The sequence below is a fragment of the Monodelphis domestica genome, chromosome 2 (assembly GCF_027887165.1).
Source record: "Monodelphis domestica isolate mMonDom1 chromosome 2, mMonDom1.pri, whole genome shotgun sequence".
Classification (NCBI taxonomy): Eukaryota; Metazoa; Chordata; class Mammalia; order Didelphimorphia; family Didelphidae; genus Monodelphis; species Monodelphis domestica.
This window is the reverse complement of record NC_077228.1, coordinates 286,847,621-286,866,908: the sequence shown is the minus strand read 5'-3', so window position 1 is coordinate 286,866,908 and position 19,288 is coordinate 286,847,621. Positions and strand designations below refer to the sequence as shown.

Sequence of the window (19,288 nt, the reverse complement as noted above, 5' to 3'; positions counted from 1 at the left end):
GCCTTAAACAGTTGATGATATCCATTCCAACACTGAGATTCTTATTCTCATCAAGCTCAATGGTCTCTTTCCTCTTCCCACTGGTGCCTTCTCAAACCCTAATTCAGTGTTAACAAACTTCCCTCCAACCTGATCTCTTGAGGTTCTTTTCATCTTTTTAATTCTCACCAAACCTGGTTCACTCCAAAAAACGGTTAATCTCTGCATCTTTTCCCATGTAACCTAATACACTCAACCAAAATTAGGAGCTGGCTTATCCTGGGCTCCCCACTGATAGATGAGACCAGTGGTTCTCAACCTCTCAATTTGTAGCAATGAGAATACATAATGCATATTAGGTATTTACATTCCAAATCATAACTGTAGCAAAATTACAGTTTTGAAGTAGCCACCAAAATAATTTTTTGGTTTGGGGTCACTGCAACATGAGGAACTGTATTGTGGGGTCACGGCATTAGAAAGGTTGAGAACCACTGTTCTAGACCCATGTTGGCGAATCTATGGCACTGGAGCGGGCTGCTCCCCTCCCCCTCTTTACATTCGCCTGAGAACATTTCTCATGTAATCCACCCCTCTGCCCAAAAGACATGGGAGTACTTCCTCCCTCCCCTGCCTACAGTAAGAGGGGGGAGCACACACACACACACAGCAGGAAGGGGCAGTTTGGGCACTTGGTTTCTAAAAGATTTACCATCACTGTTCTAGATCTTCCCTCCATCACTACCATCATTCAACAATCTCTCCTCATTCAAGGTTCACTACACTTTTCTATGTCAATTCATCCGTATCACTGATACTATAATCTAGTGCCTCCCAGGTCACACTTCCTCCTGTTTTAAGGAATTTAGTAGTGACACAAAGTTTCCTACTCTCCAACCTAACCCCTGCCCTCATACTTTAAGACTTTTTAATACTGATGTTCTTTCCTAGTTTAATACTGATGGGGCCTCTCCTAGTTCATCTACCTTTTCAGCAACAACGAACTACATCTACGTCAGTCACCTGCAAGGTGGTCGTACTTTATGAGTTATAATGGGCAAAATCTATTACAAGTTCCTGTCACATGAGGTGGGCCAGCTTTTCTCAAAACACACTAGGCTAGTTTTTCCTTTACTAAGGAATATGTGCCTCAGTAGATAGAGTCAAACCTGGAGTTGGGAGGATCTAGGTTCAAATCTGGCCTCAGACACTTCCTAACTATGTTACCCAAGTCAAGTTACTCAACTCCAAATGCTTAGCCCTTGCTGATCTTCTTAGAATTGATACAAAGACAGAAGGTAAGGGGGTAGCTAACTAGGTGGTTTAGTGGATTGAGAGCCAAGCCTAGAGATGGGATGTCCTGGGTCCAAATCCAGATTCAGACAATTCCCAGCTGTGTGACCCTGGGCAAGTCACTTAATCCCCATTTCTTGGCCACATAACACTGGGACATTACTTGTCATATATAACCAGTGTTTTGATTTGTCTTGCTTAACTGTCCTTCACTGTATCAAAGGAAGGTTTTATGGTAGTGGTGGAATCTTCATTGGAAAATGACAGATTCCTTCCCCCCCCCCCCCACCCCAATCTGTACCTTCTGTCTTTTTTTTTTTTAACCCTTACCTTCCATCTTGGAATCAATACTGTGTATTGGCTCCAAGGCAGAAGAGTGGTAAGGACTAGGCAATGGGGGTCAAGTGACTTGCCCAGGGTCACACAGCTGGGAAGTGTCTGAGGCCAAATTTGAACCTAGGACCTCCTGTCTCTAGGCCTGACTCTCAATCTACTGAGCCACCCAGCTGCCCCCTGTACCTTCTGTCTTAGAATCAATACTGTGTATTGGTTCCAAGGCAAATGAGTGGTAAAGGATAGGCAGTTGGGGTTAAGAGAACACGTGCAGGGAGCCATCAAAGATCACGTTGTTTGACACAGTTCATGTGGAAACTGGGGACTTCAAAGCAGCCCCCAGGAAGGACAGAAACACCCACTGAAACCTCCCCCAAGTGACTTTCATTATTAACATCCCCTTATTATTTGAATTGCCATGATTACTATTCTTACTTAGCCCCAGGAAAAATTGATGAGAACAACATGCTTGCAGGGTTAATACAGATGCCCCCCCCCCGAATATTACCAGGAGAACCCATTTATAAAATTAAACCTAAGCATTCTTATATGGTAGTAGTCTCTCAGTAACCGAGGATGACGATTGTCTTTGTGCACTTTCATCTGTGATATAGATGAGTGTGCGCAAAAACACTTGTACGTGAAGGAGATTTAAGTGGAAAAGTCGATGCACAGAGACAGTCCCACTCTCTTGGTGTTGGATGCCTGGGTCCAGTGGCACGAAAAGTCGTTACACCTGGAGACTTCCTCAGCTGCATTGGATGGCCATGTTGTCCTTTGTGCTCCAACACGCCCTAAGCACTCCACAGTGCCTTGCTGTATTGCCCTCTCAGCCGTTGAACCTTCTTATTGGTTTCTTCCGCCTGTTCCTCCGAAGCAGTCTTCACATGCTGGGTGAGCAAAGCCCTGGTTCACCAGGGGTCGATGACCCGATGGCTACCCTCACAAGGTTTAGCCGGCTTGTCGAAGCCATTGCCCGGGGTGTGGCCGCTGCCGCATGCTAGCAGCTGCTGGGAGCCACAAGTGAGAGCTGGGTGTCAGGTGGGGGTCAGAGGCTGGAGAGCTGCCCTAGCAGGGCATGACAAGCCCTCCATATCATTCTTATATACCCACTTAGATAAGACCCTCTTTTCTAGGCATAAAAACTTCTGGCAAATCTGTGCTCTGAATTCCCTATATCTGGGTCACATTGATTTCGCTGACACCATCCCACCTCCAAGACCCCATCTCCTGTGGGAGGCTGGCCCACCCCACAGCAAACATGGTATTGTTCTCTAGGGCTGGCAGTCTATCTACTCTGCTACCTAGCTGCCCCTAATGCATTTACTTTTGTTAACTGTTAAATTAAGTCAGGAATTTCTCATTTCATTCCAGTCTCAAACTCAAATTCCTTCCATGCCTGGCTCACTCCATACCTCCCTGTTCCTTCAATCTACTATACTTGCTCTGACCTCCCTTCCCTCTCATCACAGTTTTGACCCTATTGTTGAACAATTCAACTTTATGTCGTCCAGTCCCTTTTGATTCTCTCACTCCTTTTTCCCCCCTCATCACTAACATCCAGTCACCTAAAACTTCCCATGCATGACTTGAATCCAATCCTGACATTTACTTTCTTGACCTCACACCTCACTGACCTGTTAGTGCTCTCCCCTTCCTCATTTTTCCTTGTATTCTTATTTGGGTACTTGCTGCATACCTTTGGTAGAATACAAATCCCTCAGGAGCAGGAACTATTCCATTCTTCTTCGTATCCTCAACATTTAAGCACAGGGCCCTGAACAGAATAGCCACTTCATTTGTGTTGAATTGAAAAGCTGTCCCTATAGCTACAATTCTATGCATGTTAAAAATACTTTTAAGTAAAACTATATATAGCCTTCAATGAATACTTACTAAATAAATGAATAACACAAAGAAGAAAATAAATGGGATCTTTGGATACCAGCTAATCAGCAGTCTCAGAGAGCTATTATCATGGAAAATTTTATTTTAGAATCCAGTTTTTTGAGAAAGTAAGCACAGTATTCCTTTCATTACTACAAAACACTTACTTAAAAAAAAAAAACACCTGAAAATCCAAGACTAGACGGCACAAAGAAAAACTGAATAAATATTTCACCATTAGATTTTTATTCACTCCTGGAAGCTTCAGTATAAGCTTTAGCCATGGAGGTCATTATTTCTCCTCATTACTGAGTCCTGTGTAATTTCTTGGGCAGCTAGGTGGCACAATGGATAAAGTACCAGACCCAGAGTCCAGAAAACTCATCTTTCTGAATTCAAATTTAGCCTCAGACACTTATTAGCTTTGTGACCCTAGGCAAGTCACTTTACCCTGTTTGCCTCAGTTCCTCCTCTGTAAAATGAGCTGGAGAAGGTGTAAGAAGGGAATAAAGGAGAACCCCTGAGTTGGTGATATGTTAGTTTAAGTGAACTGATGAACTAACTCCCAGAGAAACTCCTTCCCTATCTGAGTAGAAAGCTAATGGCTCCCCTTTAACTCAGCCTAGATCCCTAAAGGTGAACTTGAAGGGGTAGCAGATTGTCACAGAGCAGAAATCACTTCAGGAAATTAGGATGTACCAATTGGCTAGGAAATTTGAAGTAACCTAGATCTTCCCTAGATGATGTCTTCCTCTGAACAGATCTGCAGAGGGAAACCAGTATTGGACACCCCAAGATTTGACTTTACTTGGGGCTAAAGAAAGGTTTCCCTTCTAAAACTCCTTCTCCCCAACCCCCTTCACCCTCTAAGTATTATCTGACTTCGTATGAATCTTAATTTAAAGATGGTTTATTACACAATTAGCAAGGGGAAGATTGAGGAAAGAGGGAAGCAGGAGATCCCTAAACTGAATGTCCAGACTGGACTTGAGTCCTTGGCTTTGGCCACCAGCCAGAACCAGTTTGGAGATCAATTCTTCCCTTTCTCTTCTTTATATACTATCGTAAACTAATGGCTAATAGAGGCTTGAGTCTTTAAGGGAGGTTGCTACAGAGGGAGTTGCTTTTTCTTCAGGACTGACACACAGCCTGTCTTCCAAGGAACAATCTCTCTTGGACTAAGCTGAAATGTCCTGTCAGTCACTAAGACCTTGATAAGATGGAAACCAGAACTGTTTATGGACACCAAGAGTGCTGAAGTCAATTGGAGACACTCCTGGGAAACAGATGAGATTTCACTCTCCAGAGCTCAGGAAAAGCTCTTCACCCCATCACAAGGTTCAGAACCCAATCTCATATCAGTTGATATCCTTCCCAGAAGACCCCTCTCCAACATTCTGACTCCCTGTCTGTCAATCATGTCTCTTGCCGTATTCCATTTCCACTCTATATTAACATCTTCTCTTACAGAGAAAATGGCAAACCACTCCAGTACGTTTACCAAGAAAACCACAAATAGGGTCACCAAGAGTTGGACATGACTGAAACAAATGAACAAAAATCTAATTCGTTTTGTACCACAAATGCCATAAAACAATACATATATGAGGATTAGATCTCATCAGCAATAACAAAAACAAAAAAACACTAAAAATAATGAATGTTCAACTTTAGCTTATCTTCTTTAAATCTGAGTATCCCTCAAGCTGTCTTTCACCCTTCTTTTTTCTTTCTCTTTTTCCATTGATGATTTCATGAAATGTCATAGCTTCAGTTAACACTTCCCTGTATATGACACCCAAATCTTTGCCTCCATCTCTAGCTTTCCCCAGAGTTCTCATCTTGTATTTCCAAATGTCTGCTACATATCTCCACCTGGTTATGCCATAAGCGCCTGAAACTCAACAAGTCCAAAATTAAAGTCTTCATTCTCCTTCCCAAAAGCTTCTCTTCTCCCTAACTATTTTATTTCTGTTGTGGCATTACCATCTTTAGAGTCACAAAACACAGACTCAGCTTTAATTCTTTCCATATCTCAGTTTCCTTATATATAAAAGGAGATGATTGAATTAGATGGCTTATGGGTCCCCTTTCAGCTCTAGAGCTTTAAGAGTATGATCTAACCATCCTACCCCAATATCTTTCCCATCCAATTCCTTTTTTTGACTTTCTATCCCTAGCTCTTAGAACAGTGCCTGGTACATAGTAGGTGCTTTAAAAGTGATAGTTGACCAACTTTTCATTCAATTACTGAAATCACCCCAGATCATCCTTATTCTCATTCTTGCTTCCTAACTCATTATATTCTAATCAATCCCCTCACCATACCATCCTTCACACTGCTGTCCAAGTAATTTTTCTGATGTACTACTATAATGTTATTCTTCTATTTAAAAAAAAACTCTTACCTTCTGTTTTAGATTCAATATTGTGTTTTGGTTCCAATCAATAAAAGCAGTAAGGGCTAGGCAATTGGAGTTAAGTGACTTTCCTAGAAAGTATATGGGGCTAAATTTGAACCCAGGACCTCCTATTTCTAGGCCTAGTGTTCTATCCACTGAACCGCCTCTGTTATTCATCTAATAAAACATTAGAAAGGCACTCCATAATCTGGCTCCAGTTTCACCTTTCTAGCTATAGCGCATATAATCTTGTTATATAATATAGCATGTTCCTGTCAAACCAGACTACTTTCTCTTTTGTCACCACACTTTTACTTATGACATGCCTTTAAGCCTTAAATGGACCTTCTTTTCCCCAACCAGAGCCCACATTCATCTGAAGTCTCTCCCTTCCTTGAAGGCCCAGCCTAGATGCTATGTCCTTCATGAAGCATTTCCTGAGTTTCTCTATTTCTTTATATCCCTCATCTCCTCCCTGGCAGTTGAAGTTGATCTGATCTCTCCCTCATAGTACTGACTGGAAATATTTTTTGCACTTATCACTCTTTCCTTTTAAGTAATGTTATTTGTGTACAAGTCTTTCCTTCCAGTAGTAAGTGTGTAATTAATTTCTGTACTCTTGAACTACTATTCCCAGCACTGGGGTACAGAACAAGGGTACACACAAATTGTAGACCAATAGAACAGCTTCTGTGGGGAATTACAGAATAGTACCCTCAAGGGGCTATCTCCCTACAGAATGCATCTAGACAGTTTACTAAATTTAGACAACAAACACCCAGTATTCAATGTTTACTAATGAAATGGCTAATCCTAATGGAAATAATGTTACAGAAGTATTCTGCAAGTATAAAAATGGTGCCTGTTATCAATACAGGGAAGGGTAGTCACAACATTGTTCCGACATGTTAACTAGGATGAAAAACTTTGGGATACAGAGTGCTAAGCTTTGGGGGATATAATGGAGTCCTAATTTAAAACATTCAATACAAAATGCAAAGTCCTATTATTGGAACTTTCTGAGACTAAGGATCCTTGTAATCAAGGATAAAATGCAATCAAGTTTTTCTTGTACTTGGTCTTACAGTTGTAGAAATTAACACTTTAAAGTTTGTAAAGAGATTCATTTAGTCCTTAAACAACCCTGTAAGAAAAGTACTGAAGATAAGTTATTATATATTATCATATTATTATGGGGAAATATGAGGCTAAGAGCACCTAAGTGACTTTAAAAAAAATAATAACCCTTACCTTCTGCCTTAGAATCAATACTAAGTATCAGTTTCAATGCAGAAGAGCATTAAGGGTGAGGCAATGGGGCTTAAGTAATTTGTCCAAGATCACATAGCTAGGAAATCTGAGGCTACTTTTGAACTCAGAGCCTCCCATCTGCAAGCCTACCTCTCTATCTTGTTATGATTAAAATTCTCTGGAGACCATATATTAATTTTGTCAATATTTATCAAGTAATAAAAAGCAGACCAGGGAAAGAAAAAGCCCAAGCCATCTGTGGATGACTAGCTCTTTTAGCTGTGGTTACATCAGCCCAGAGCCAGACTGCACACCTCTCCAGTCTGTGATTCCAAGGGAAGAAATCTCCTTCGTGTCCCCTAAACCAATTTATGCTATTCATTATGTCCCTTTCCCAAGCTTCTTTGGCTGTTAGACTCAGACCTCAGTTCAGACAAGAGGCACTTCTTATGGACACCCAGAATAACCACACTGTTTATTTAGAATATCTGCACAGCACATATACAGCATCATCTAGCATGGTAGACAAAAGGAAGGAGGACTCCACCCATGGCCTCAGAGAAAGAGATTTCAGAGCATTAGCTCTAAGGTTTTTTGCTTTAAAATCAAAAGGTTGTTTCAGGAGTGCTAAAAAGGGGTTCAGTTAAATATTAACTTTCCACAATCCACTGAGCCACCTAGTTTCCCCCACCTTAAGTGACTTATAATGATTACATGGCTTATAGAATTTGAACCAGTCTCTTCTGTTCTGTCTGATATTCTGTCCACTATACTAACTGCCTCCCCTAATCTAATACATTGCCTTAAAAAAAGAACTTACAATTGCTATTAGCCTTATTTAGTGCTTTTAATTTATCAAAGCAATTTCACATAGATTCTCCATTTTATCCTCACAAAAATCTCATGGATGTATGAATTACAGGTATTTCATCCCAGATGAAATAAATGCCTTGACAATGATATGAAGATTTGGAAAAGGAAAAAGAAAAGCTCTGAGCCCACTTCCTATTTATAACCTTAGTCTGCCCCAAGTATATCTAAAAGAAATTAGCTTCCTACTCATTTCAGAAGTCCTTTTGCCTTAAATTGAAAAGTGAGTCTCTTTTCTAAGAAGTATTTTCTTTAAAGTTAATTCCTGATGGATGGGAGGCCGAGTCAAGATGGCAGCCTAGAAGGAGCAGAAGTTCAGACCTATGAATACCCTTCCTAACCAATCATAAACTGAATGTTCCCAGAGGACTGAAAAACAAACTTAACAACAAGACAGAGCCAAGGAACCCTTCTGCTGGACTTAATTCAAAAGGTACGCCCCCCAAAAAGCCGGAATATGAGAACACTTGGGTTTAAGGGGAAGACAGAAGGAAGGTCCCAGGACCCATCCCCCCTCCCACCCAGGGCACTGAGACTCCCAGACTCCAGTGGCAGCGGGAACTTCTGGGTGGGCAAAGGTGCTAGTCTGGAGGGCATACATTGCAACCAGGGCTGTGATAAGTTCAGAGTGTCCAACACAGATGGAGGGGAAGGAGGTAGAGAGGGAGCATAGACCTGGCAGCCTGGCCAGAGCTGTGGAGATCCTCCATATTTACTCCAGCCTTCCAGGAAGTTTTGGACTCAGAGCACCCCCAGCCCAACTAAGCTGAACTTAATCCCATCAAAAGTCTCCAGAACTCAGGGAAGCCCAGGCTCCACACCCATCCTCATTGACTGCTGGACTTTAATCCAATCAAAAGCCTCCAGAGGACAGAGAAGCTCAAACCCCAACAAACCTCCACCAGAGACTACCCCAAGAGATCTCCTGTTAAAGCTCCAAGAGGGGAGACTGACAGAAGCCCCCAAACCAAAAAAAATGAGAGAAGCAAGAGCACAGACAAATACGGGGAGTAAAGAAGGGGTGAATTTGAGCAAACAACAGAAAAAGAAGAAAGAAACTACAATAGACAGCTTCTACTCAGCAAATGGAACAGAGGGGTTGAGATCAGCAAAGGATAAATCAGAAATCCCAGTGAATTGGATACAGGCTGTGGACGAACTCAAAACACAATTAAGAGAGGCTGAAGACAATTGGGAAAAGAACTTAAAAATTAAGATAAGTCATCTGGAAACTTGAACTAAAACAAGAAAATAGTGTCTTGAAAGCCAAAATCAACCAGCTGGAAAATGAGGCAAAGGAGATGAAAGATGAGGTGAAGAAGATGAAAGAGGAGAAAAAGGAGATGAAAGACGAGGTAAAGAGGATGAAAGATGACCTCCAAAGAAAATCAGACCAGAAGGAGAGGGATGACCAAAAAGCCAGGGATGAAATCCAGTCTTTAAGAACCAGAATACAACAACTGGAATTAAGTGACCTCACAAGGCAGCAGGACACTATAAAACAAAATTAAAGGAATGAAAAAATTGAGGAAAATATGATGCATCTCATTCACAAAACAGACGATTTAGAAAATCGTTCGAGAAGAGACAATTTAAGAATCATAGGTCTACCAGAACACCATGACAAAAGAAAAAGCCTGGACATAATACTACAGGAAATTATTCAGGAAAACTGTCCCGATATCCTAGAACATGAGGGGAAAGTGGAGATTTAAAGAATACACAGATCACCTCCTGTATTTAATCCCCAACTGAAAACACCCAGGAATATTATAGCCAAACTCAAAAACTATCAGACCAAAGAAAAGATATTACAAGCTGTCAAGAAGAAGCCATTCAGATACCACGGAACCATAGTGAGGATAACTCAGGATCTGGCTGCATCCACACTGAAAGACCGAAAGGCATGGAATATGATATTTCGGAAAGCAAGGGAACTAGGTCTACAAACAAGAATAAAATACCCATCAAAACTGACTATATTCTTACAGGGTATGATCATTCAACACAATAGAAGAATTCCAAGCATTTGTTAAGAAAAGACCAAACCTGAACAGAAAATTTGATGTCCAAGCACAGAACTCAAGAGAATCATCAAAAGGTAATTAAAAAAGAGGGTAAAAAGAAAAACAAAACAAAACAACAACAAAAAAATTTTTAAGAGACTCAATAAGTTAAAATATGTATCCCTATAAGAAAATAGGGCATGGGTAACTCTTAAAAACTGTTGCTATCACCTGGGCAGCTAAAAGAATTACACTTAGAGGGAACAGTGACAAACTGTACAGGATGAAAGAACAAGACATAAATAGGTATACAGATATATATGCATGCATAAATACATATACATGTGTGCGTATATATATATATATATATATATATATATATATATATACATACATACACAACCAGAACTAAAAAAAAAAGAGGCTAATACTAAAAGAAATGGGAAAAACAACAAATGGGGGTAAATTGATATGTCACAAAGTAGCTCATGGCCGGAGGGGGGAGAACATCAATACACTGGAAGGGTAAAGAAGTTGGAGATAGGAAATACTCAACTCTTACATGCTTGAAACTGACCCAAAGAGGGAAGAACAATCCAATCCATTGGGGCAGAGAATAGATTTGCACCCTATAGGGGAGTAGAAGGGTAAAAAACAGACTGGTGGGGAGGGAAGCAGTTCAAGGGAGGGAGAGTATGGGGGGTAGAAAGGGAAGTAAAATAAGGGTGGGAACTAGGGGAACTGATTATAAACAAACACTGGTGTAGAAGGAAATAGTGAAAGAAGAAAAGGCAGGACCAGGAGTAGAAATCAAAATGCTGGGAAATACACAGCTAGTAATCATAACTCTGAACGTGAATGGAATAAAATGCACCCATAAATGCAAGCGAATAGCAGAGTGGATTAGAATCTAAAACCCTACCATATGCTGTCTGCAAGAAACACACATGAGGAATGTAGATACGCATAGGGTGAAAGTAAGAGGATGGAGCCAATGTATAAGGCATCAACTGATAAAAAGAAGGCAGGAGTCACAATCATGATATCTGACAAAGCCAAAGTAAAAATAAATCTAGTTAAAAGAGATAGGGAAGGTAACTACACCCTGATAAAAGGCAATATAGACAATGAGGAAATATCTGTACTTAATGTGTATGCACCAAATGGCAGAGCATCCAAATTTCTAAAGGAGAAACTAGAGGAGCTCAAGCATGAAATAGACAGAAAAACTATACTGGTGGGAGATCTGAACCTTCCTCTATCTAAACTAGATAAATCAAACCAAAAAATAAATAAGAAAGAGGTGAGAGAAGCAAATGAAATCTTAGAAAAATTAGAGTTAGTAGACATGTGGAGAAAAATAAATAGGGACAAAAAGGAAAACACCTTCTTTTCAGCAGTACATGGTACATTCACAAAAAAAAAATTGACCATGTATTAGGCCACAAAAACATTGCAAACAAGTGCAAAAGGGCAGAAATAATAAATGCAACCTTCTCAGACCACAATGCAATGAAAATAATAATTAGTAAGGATACATGGAGAGATAAATCAAAAATTAATCGGAAATTAAACAATATGATTCTCCAAAACCAGCTAGTTAAAGAACAAATCGTAGAAACAATCAATAACTTCATTGAAGAAAACGACAATGGTGAGACATCCTTTCAAAACCTATGGGATGCAGCCAAGAAGTACTCAGAGAGAAATTTATATCCTTGAGTTCATATATAAACAAATTAAGAAGGGCAGAGGTCAATGAATTGGGCATGCAAATTAAAAAACTAGAAAGTGAACAAATTAAAAATCCTCAGATGAAGACTAAATTAGAGATCCTAAAAATCAAAGGAGAAATCAATAAAATTGAAAGTCAAAGAACTATTGTAAACCTTAAAATTTCCCAGACCCTACTTTATAAGATTGGATTAAGACCATTCCCCATTTGGGCAGTGAACTCTACTTAAAGCAGGAATGTGAGACTTCTACTTTACCTACTTGGGTCTGCCCTAGGGGAAGATAAAGTTGTAAACTCTTTTCTGAACAATGAAAAGTACTTAAACCCATACTTTTCTTAAGCTAAGTACCTATAAAGGTCAAGCAACTTGTGAATTTACAAGGAACAAAAAACTGGAAAAATTACTCAGAGCTTTCCTGGTGTGAATTACTCAAAAATCCACACCTTCTTAGGTGTGGACTAAGAATGGGCAGTCCTTTAGAAACATCTATAGTGATTGGTAGATGTAAGGACTTCTTACATCACTTACAGGTGACAAAGGAGATTTTGCCCTTAAAAATAAGAGCTCAGGGAAGAGCTGGGAAGTCATTCTGAAACATTCAGATTGGAGAGACTCATTCTGAGGAGACTGATTCTGAAACATTCAGATGGAGGAGGGAGCTGGTGAAAGCAGCTGAGATGCTACTGGCCTGGTGTCATTAGAAATCCTTACTTAGACAGATCTTATGGTGAGTTATAAAAAACTGACTGATTTCTCTTTTAAGACTCATGTCTAGGCCATGTTGGCTTGAGGCCCTTCATACTTATTCCTTTCTTGCTCTCTCTCTCTTTCTTTGATTACTCATTGTATTGTTAATTAAAATCTCTATAAAACCCAATTGACTTGGGTATCTGAATAATTGGGAATATTTCCCTGGCGACCACCTTATATTTGATTTTAAACCCAAGACACTGTAGTGAAACATAATTCTGCGGTCAAATTTACCCACCCTCTCTTATATCTATCACAATTTATATCTTCCACTATTTTAATCACTACAGTTTAAGACCTCAACCATTTTAATTCTCACACTATAGATTTAATAAATAAGACTGGAAGCTGGTACTTTGAAAAAACAAATAAAATAGACAAAGCACTAGTCAGTCTAATTAAAAAAAGGAAAGAAAAAACCAAATTGACAGTATCCAAGATGAAAAGGGAGACACCACCTCTAATGAAGAGGAAATTAAGGCAATCATTAAAAACTACTATGCCCAATTATATGGCAACAAATATGGCAATCTAGGTGATATGGATGAATACTTATAAAATTGCCTAGACTAAACGAGGAAGAAATAAATTACCTAAACAACCCCATATCAGAAAAAGAAATTGAACAAGCCATCAAAGAACTCCCTAAGAAAAAATCCCCAGGTCCAGATGGATTCACAAATGAATTCTATGAAACATTCAAAGAACAACTAATCCCAATATTATACAAACTATTTGACAGAATAAGCCAAGACAGGGTTCTACCAAATTCTTTTTACGACACAAACATGGTACTGATCCCAAAGCCAGGCAGATTAAAAACAGAGAAAGAAAACTATAGGCCAATCTCCCTAATGAATATAGACGCAAAAATCTTAAATAGGATACTAGCAAAAAGACTCCAGCAAGTCATCACAGGTGTTATCCACTATGATCAGGTAGGGAATGCAAGGATGGTTCAATATTAGGAAAACCATCCACATAATTGACCATATTAACAAGCAAACCGACAAAAATCACATGATTATCTCAATAGATGCAGAAAAAGCCTTTGATAAAATACAACACCCATTCCTATTGAAAACACTAGAAAGTATAGGAATAGAAGGGCCTTTCCTAAAAATAATAAACAGTATATATCTAAAACCATCAGCAAACATCATCTGCAATGGGGATAAACTCGAAGCCTTCCCAATAAGATCAGGAGTGAAACAAGGATGCCCATTATCACCTCTACTATTTGACATTGTACTAGAAACACGAGCAGTAGCAATTAGAGAAGAAAAAGAAATTGAAGGTATTAAAATTGGTAATGAGGAAACCAAGCTGTCACTCTTTGCAGATTGATGATTTACTTAAAGAATCCTAGAGAATCAACCAAAAAGCTAGTCGAAATAATCAACAACTTTAGCAAAGTTGCAGGATACAAAATAAACCCACATAAGTCATCAGCATTTCTATATATCTCCAACACATCTCAGCAGCAGGAATTAGAAAGAGAAATTCCATTTAAAGTCACCCGAGACAATATAAAATACTTAGGAATCTATCGCCCGAGACAAACACAGGAAGTATATGAACACAACTACAAAACACTCTCCACACAATTAAAACGGTTAAACAACTGGAAAAACATTGATTGCTCATGGGTGGGACAAGCTAACATAATAAAATGACCATCCTACCCAAACTTATCTATTTAGCGCCATACCCATTGAACTTCCAAAAAACTTTTTTACTGAATTAGAGAAAACCATAACAAAGTTCATTTGGAAGAACAAAGGATCAAGGATATCCAGGGAAATAATGAAAAAATACAAAGGAAGGTGGTCTTGCAGTCCCAGATGTCAAACTATATTACAAAGCAGTGGTCATCAAAACAATTTGGTATGGGCTAAGAGACAGAAAGGAGGATCAGTGTATTAGACCTGGGGTAAATGACCTCAGCAAGACAATCTATGACAAACCCAAAGACCCCAGCTTTTGGGACAAAAATCCACTTTTCGATAAAAACTGTTGGGAAAATTGGAAGACAGTGTGGGAAAGATTAGGTTTGGATCAACATCTCACACCCTACACCAAGGTAAACTCAGAATGGGTGAATGACCTGAACATAAAGAAGGAAACTATAAGTAAATTAGGTGAACACAGAATAGTATACATGTCAGACCTTTGGGAAGGGAAAGATTTTAAAACCAAGGGACATGAATAGGCAGTTTTCAGTTAAAGAAATCAAAACTATTAATAAGCACATGAAAAAGTGTTCTAGATCTCTTATAATCAGAGAGATGCAAATCAAAACAACTTCTGAGGTATCACCGCACACCTAGCAGATTGGCCAACATGACAGCAAAGGAAAGTAATGAATGCTGGAGGGGATGTGGCAAAGTGGGAACACTAATTCATTGCTGATGGAGTTGTCAATTGATCCAACCATTCTGGAGGGCAATTTGGAACTATGCCCAAAGGGCAATAAAAGACTGTCTGCCCTTTGGTTCAGCCATAGCACTGCTGGGTTTGTACCCCAAAGAAATAATAAGGAAAAAGACTTGTACAAGAATATTCATAGCTGCGCTCTTTGTGGTGGCCAAAAATTGGAAAATGAGGGGATGCCCCTCAATTGGGGAATGGCTGAACAAACTATGGTATATGTTGGTGATGGAATACTGTTGTGCTAAAAGGAATAATAAAGTGGAGGAATTCCAAGGAGACTGGAACAACCTCCAGGAAGTGATGCAGAGTGAAAGGAGCAGAACCAGGAGAACGTTGTACACAGAGATTGATACACTGTGGTTCAATCGAACGTAATGGACTTCTCCATTAATGGCAATACAATGTCCCTGAACAATATGCAGGGATCTATGAGAAAAAAAAACTATCCTCAAGCAGAGGACAAACTGTGGGAGTAAAAACACCGAGGAAAAGCAAATGTTTGACTACAGGGGTGGAGGGGATATGATTTGAGAAGAGACGCTAAATGAGCACCCTAATGCAAATACCAACAACAAGGAAATGGGTTTGGAGCAAGGACACATGTGATACCCAGTGGAATTGCTAGGGGAGGGGTGGCAGGAGGGGGGGGGAGGAAAAGAAAATGATCTCTGTTTCCAATGAATAATGTATGAAAATGACCAAATAAAATAATGTTTAAAAAAAATAAAGTTAATTTCTTTTCAATTAATGCATATTTACCTGTAAAATTAATACTAAAAGTAGCATGGCTGAAGAAAGCAGGTTCCAAAGGCAGGAAGCAGAACTAACATGATGTTATGGAAGTACCTTTTTGAATAGGCCCCTCCAAGGCCCTAGTGCCATGGGGAAAGCCCTGGATGTAGGTGCTTGCCAACAAGTTTGCTGTGACAGGCTGAGCTTGCAGCTTTTGCAGTCTTTCTTGAACAGCACTAGTTAGGTCTACGTAGGCCTCATCGATGCTGGAACGCTCAATCACAGCAAAACGAGACATCACCTCCATCACTTCCACACTGGCATCCCGGTACCTGAAGATTATAAAAATCGTAGGCTGTTTGCCTGGAGCCTCAGCACTCTAACACCATGCTGGTCCTTCACCTGGTTCTGCTGAAACAAGTTTCTTTTCGTTATTGTTGTTGAGCCCATTTCTTTGAGTATAAAATGAGACTGTATGAATACCACAAGCTTACTTGTGTTCTTGTGAAAATTACAAGTTAGTTACAAGTAAAACACTCAAATGATGGGTAGCTAAGTGGCTCTGTGAATAAAGAACCAGGCCTGGAGATGGGAGGTCGTAGGTCAGTGATGATGAATCTTTTAGAGATGGAGTGCTGGGCCCCATGCCCACCCCATGCCCCAGACTGAGCGATATGCTCTGCCCCTCCTCCTCATTAAGTATTGGATGCACCCTGCACCCCCTGTCCCTTACCCCACACAGGGGAGGGAGGAAGCTCTTCCACTGAGCTGCTCCATTAGGGGTGGGTGATGTGAAAAAATGTCATCAGGCACAATGGGGGGGGGAGGGGGGGGGCCGGGGCGGAAAGGAAGCAGCTCCACCCGAGTCTCTGCCTTTCTAGTAAAGAACTCAGGGGAGGGAGGCTCAACCAAGTGCCCACAGAGAGCACTCTGCATGCCATTTTTGGCATCTGTGCCATAGGTTTCCCATCACTGTCCTAGGTTCAAATCCGGCCTCAGATAATTCCTGGCTATGATCCTGGGCAAGTCACTTAATCCCAACTGCCCAGTCCTTACCACTCTTTGGTTTTGAAACCAATTCTAAGTATTGATTCTAAGATGGAAGGTAAGGGTTAAAAAAAAACAAAACACTGAGGTGAGTAAAACTAGATAAAAAAGTATTTTAATATTATTATTATTTGAGATAGGAAGAGGATACTTAGAAATCAAATTCAGAAAGAAGTTATAAATACAAAAGAAATCCAGAAAATGATAGCATACAAGGTGGTACTTTTTTGCAAATTCTTAAGGCAAATTACTCTATAGAAACTATGGAATATTCATGAATACATCACATTGTTTATTTGCTACAGTTTTATAGGGGACTCTTTTCTCTATAGTCTTTATAGAAAATGAAAAAAAAAACCCAGCTCAAATTTATTTTTTTCTTTTTAAAAAAGTTTTTTATTTTGTAATTTTTCCAAGTTTTACTTTTTAAGTGGCTGATGAAATCTCAGAACTCTTTAACTACTGCTCTAAATAGCTAAGCATCTTTTCCTTAATTCACTATTAAAGGGTCTCAGAAAGATATCTTATTACACAGATAACAAAAAATACATGATAAAGAATTAAGAATTGTGGACTCCTTAAGTAGAAATAAATCTTGACTATCATTTCATATAAATGAATATTTGTAAGTTTCCTACTAAATAGGGTTCAACAACAGGTTATCTCATTCCATTATCTAATAACCAATAGTCAAAGATTCCATCTATGTAACTTGAATCCTTCCTGCTAAAATATAGTCATTTCCCAGTTTATATATTTAAACCCTTATATCCATTCCAAATCAGGAGAACAGCAAGGGCTTAGGCAATTGGGGTTAAGTGATTTGCCTGGGGTTACATAGTTAGGAAGTATGAGGTCAAATTTGAACCCAGGTCCTCCTGACTCCAGGTCTGGTGCTCTATCCACTGAGCAGGTTACCTAGCTGTGCCCCTAGTGTATTTTTAGAAAGGATAAAGGATATCTAGTTACTGTTTCATTCTCCCTCTAATAATCCTTTGTAGGAAGACAATGTAGTTATCCACCATGAACTCAAAACTCAAAACTCAAAAATTTAGGAATGTTTCCTAAATATCTTTACAACAATTCTTTGAAGTAAAACAGAATTTTTATCCAAATTACCATTCTGCTCTCTCTTCCATTTAAATAATCAAAATTCTTTAAGTCTTCCTTGTGGGAACCATTCAATTAAATTTTTGAGAGCTAGACTTTCTCCATGCTGCCTATGTCACTCTTGGGCTAGGGCTATGTACTTTAGCAAGCATCTGATGAATACAAGTTGCAAGAGATTACCTTGCAGTTTCCACAAGTAGGATTTGATTTTATCATCAATGAGCTTTTCGCACAGGTGGGTATTTTATGTTATACAACTCATTTTCTAGCTAATTTTACAAAATTATTTAAAATGTTCCTAAATACCAAATAGAATGGTTAGTTATGGGGGCAACTGGGTAGCTTAGTGGATTGAGAGCCAGGCCTAGAGATGGGAGGTCCTAGGTTCAAATCTGGCCTCAGATACTTCCTAGCTGTGTGACCCTGGGCAAGTCACTTAACCCCCATTGCCTAGCCCTTACCACTCTTCTGCCTTGGAGCCAATATACAGTATTGACTCCAAGACGGAAGGTAAGGGTTTAAAATAAAAAAAAAGAATGGTTAGTTATATATATATACATAGGAGAACAGAAAAAGAGGATTATAAATGAAAATTGTGGGATAGCTAAACGGTTCAGTGGAAAACAACAGAATGTTAAGCCTAGAGTCAGGAAGACTTGAGTTCAAATTCAGCCTCAAAACATTTATTAGCTGTGTGACTCTTAGCAAGTCAATTCCCTGTTTGCCTCATTCCTCATCTGCAAAATGAGATGGAGAAGCAAATGGCAAAACCATTGCAGTGTCTCTGCCCAAGAAAACCCCAAATGGGGTCCAAAGAGTCTGTTATACCTAAATCAAATGAATAACAACACATGAAACTACAGGTCTCTATTATATACAGATTTCTCTTCTTCTTTAAGTATAAAATAAAGAGCTGACCTGTTTGTCTGGCCTACCTCCTATTCTTATTCATCCACTTTTCAAAAAGATGCCTCAGTACCCCTCATTTTTCCCCCTATAGGCTGTCTCCTCCTATACTTCAATTTCATCCCCCATTGAGGGGAAGAAAGTGGGGGAGTGCCCTTATACAAATATAGTCAAGCAAAGCAAATTCCCTCATTAACTGTGTTCAAAAATGTATACCTCATTCTGCATCTTGAGTTCATCAACTCTCTGACAAGAAGGGCTACTATTTTCTTCACCAGTCCTCTGGAATCATGGCTGATCATTGAATTATCAGAGTCCTCAAGTCTTTCCAATTTGTTTTTCTTTGTTATGTTGTTGCCATTGTATAAATTGTTCTAGTTCTGTTCACTTGACTCTATCATTTCATACAAGTCTTCCCAGGTTTCTATTAAACTGTTCATTCCATTTCATTCTTACACTGGAATTTGTTGAGCCATTCCCCAACAGATAGGGACTCTTTAATTTCTAGTTATATACTACTACAAAAAGAGATGCTATAAATATTTTTGTACAT

At 39.4% G+C, this 19,288-nt stretch overlaps 1 protein-coding gene across 7 annotated transcripts in view; it reads right to left on the bottom strand.

The window, feature by feature from the left end:
• POLH (DNA polymerase eta) overlaps positions 1-19,288 on the bottom strand; it is a 96,828-nt gene that overhangs the window by 14,155 nt on the left and 63,385 nt on the right. For all 7 annotated transcript variants that reach the window (XM_056818276.1, XM_007483975.3, XM_007483974.2 and 4 more), the window contains one exon: positions 15,787-16,004. In XM_056818276.1, the coding sequence (XP_056674254.1) occupies positions 15,787-16,004 (218 nt within the window). The remainder of the gene's footprint in view (positions 1-15,786; positions 16,005-19,288) is intronic.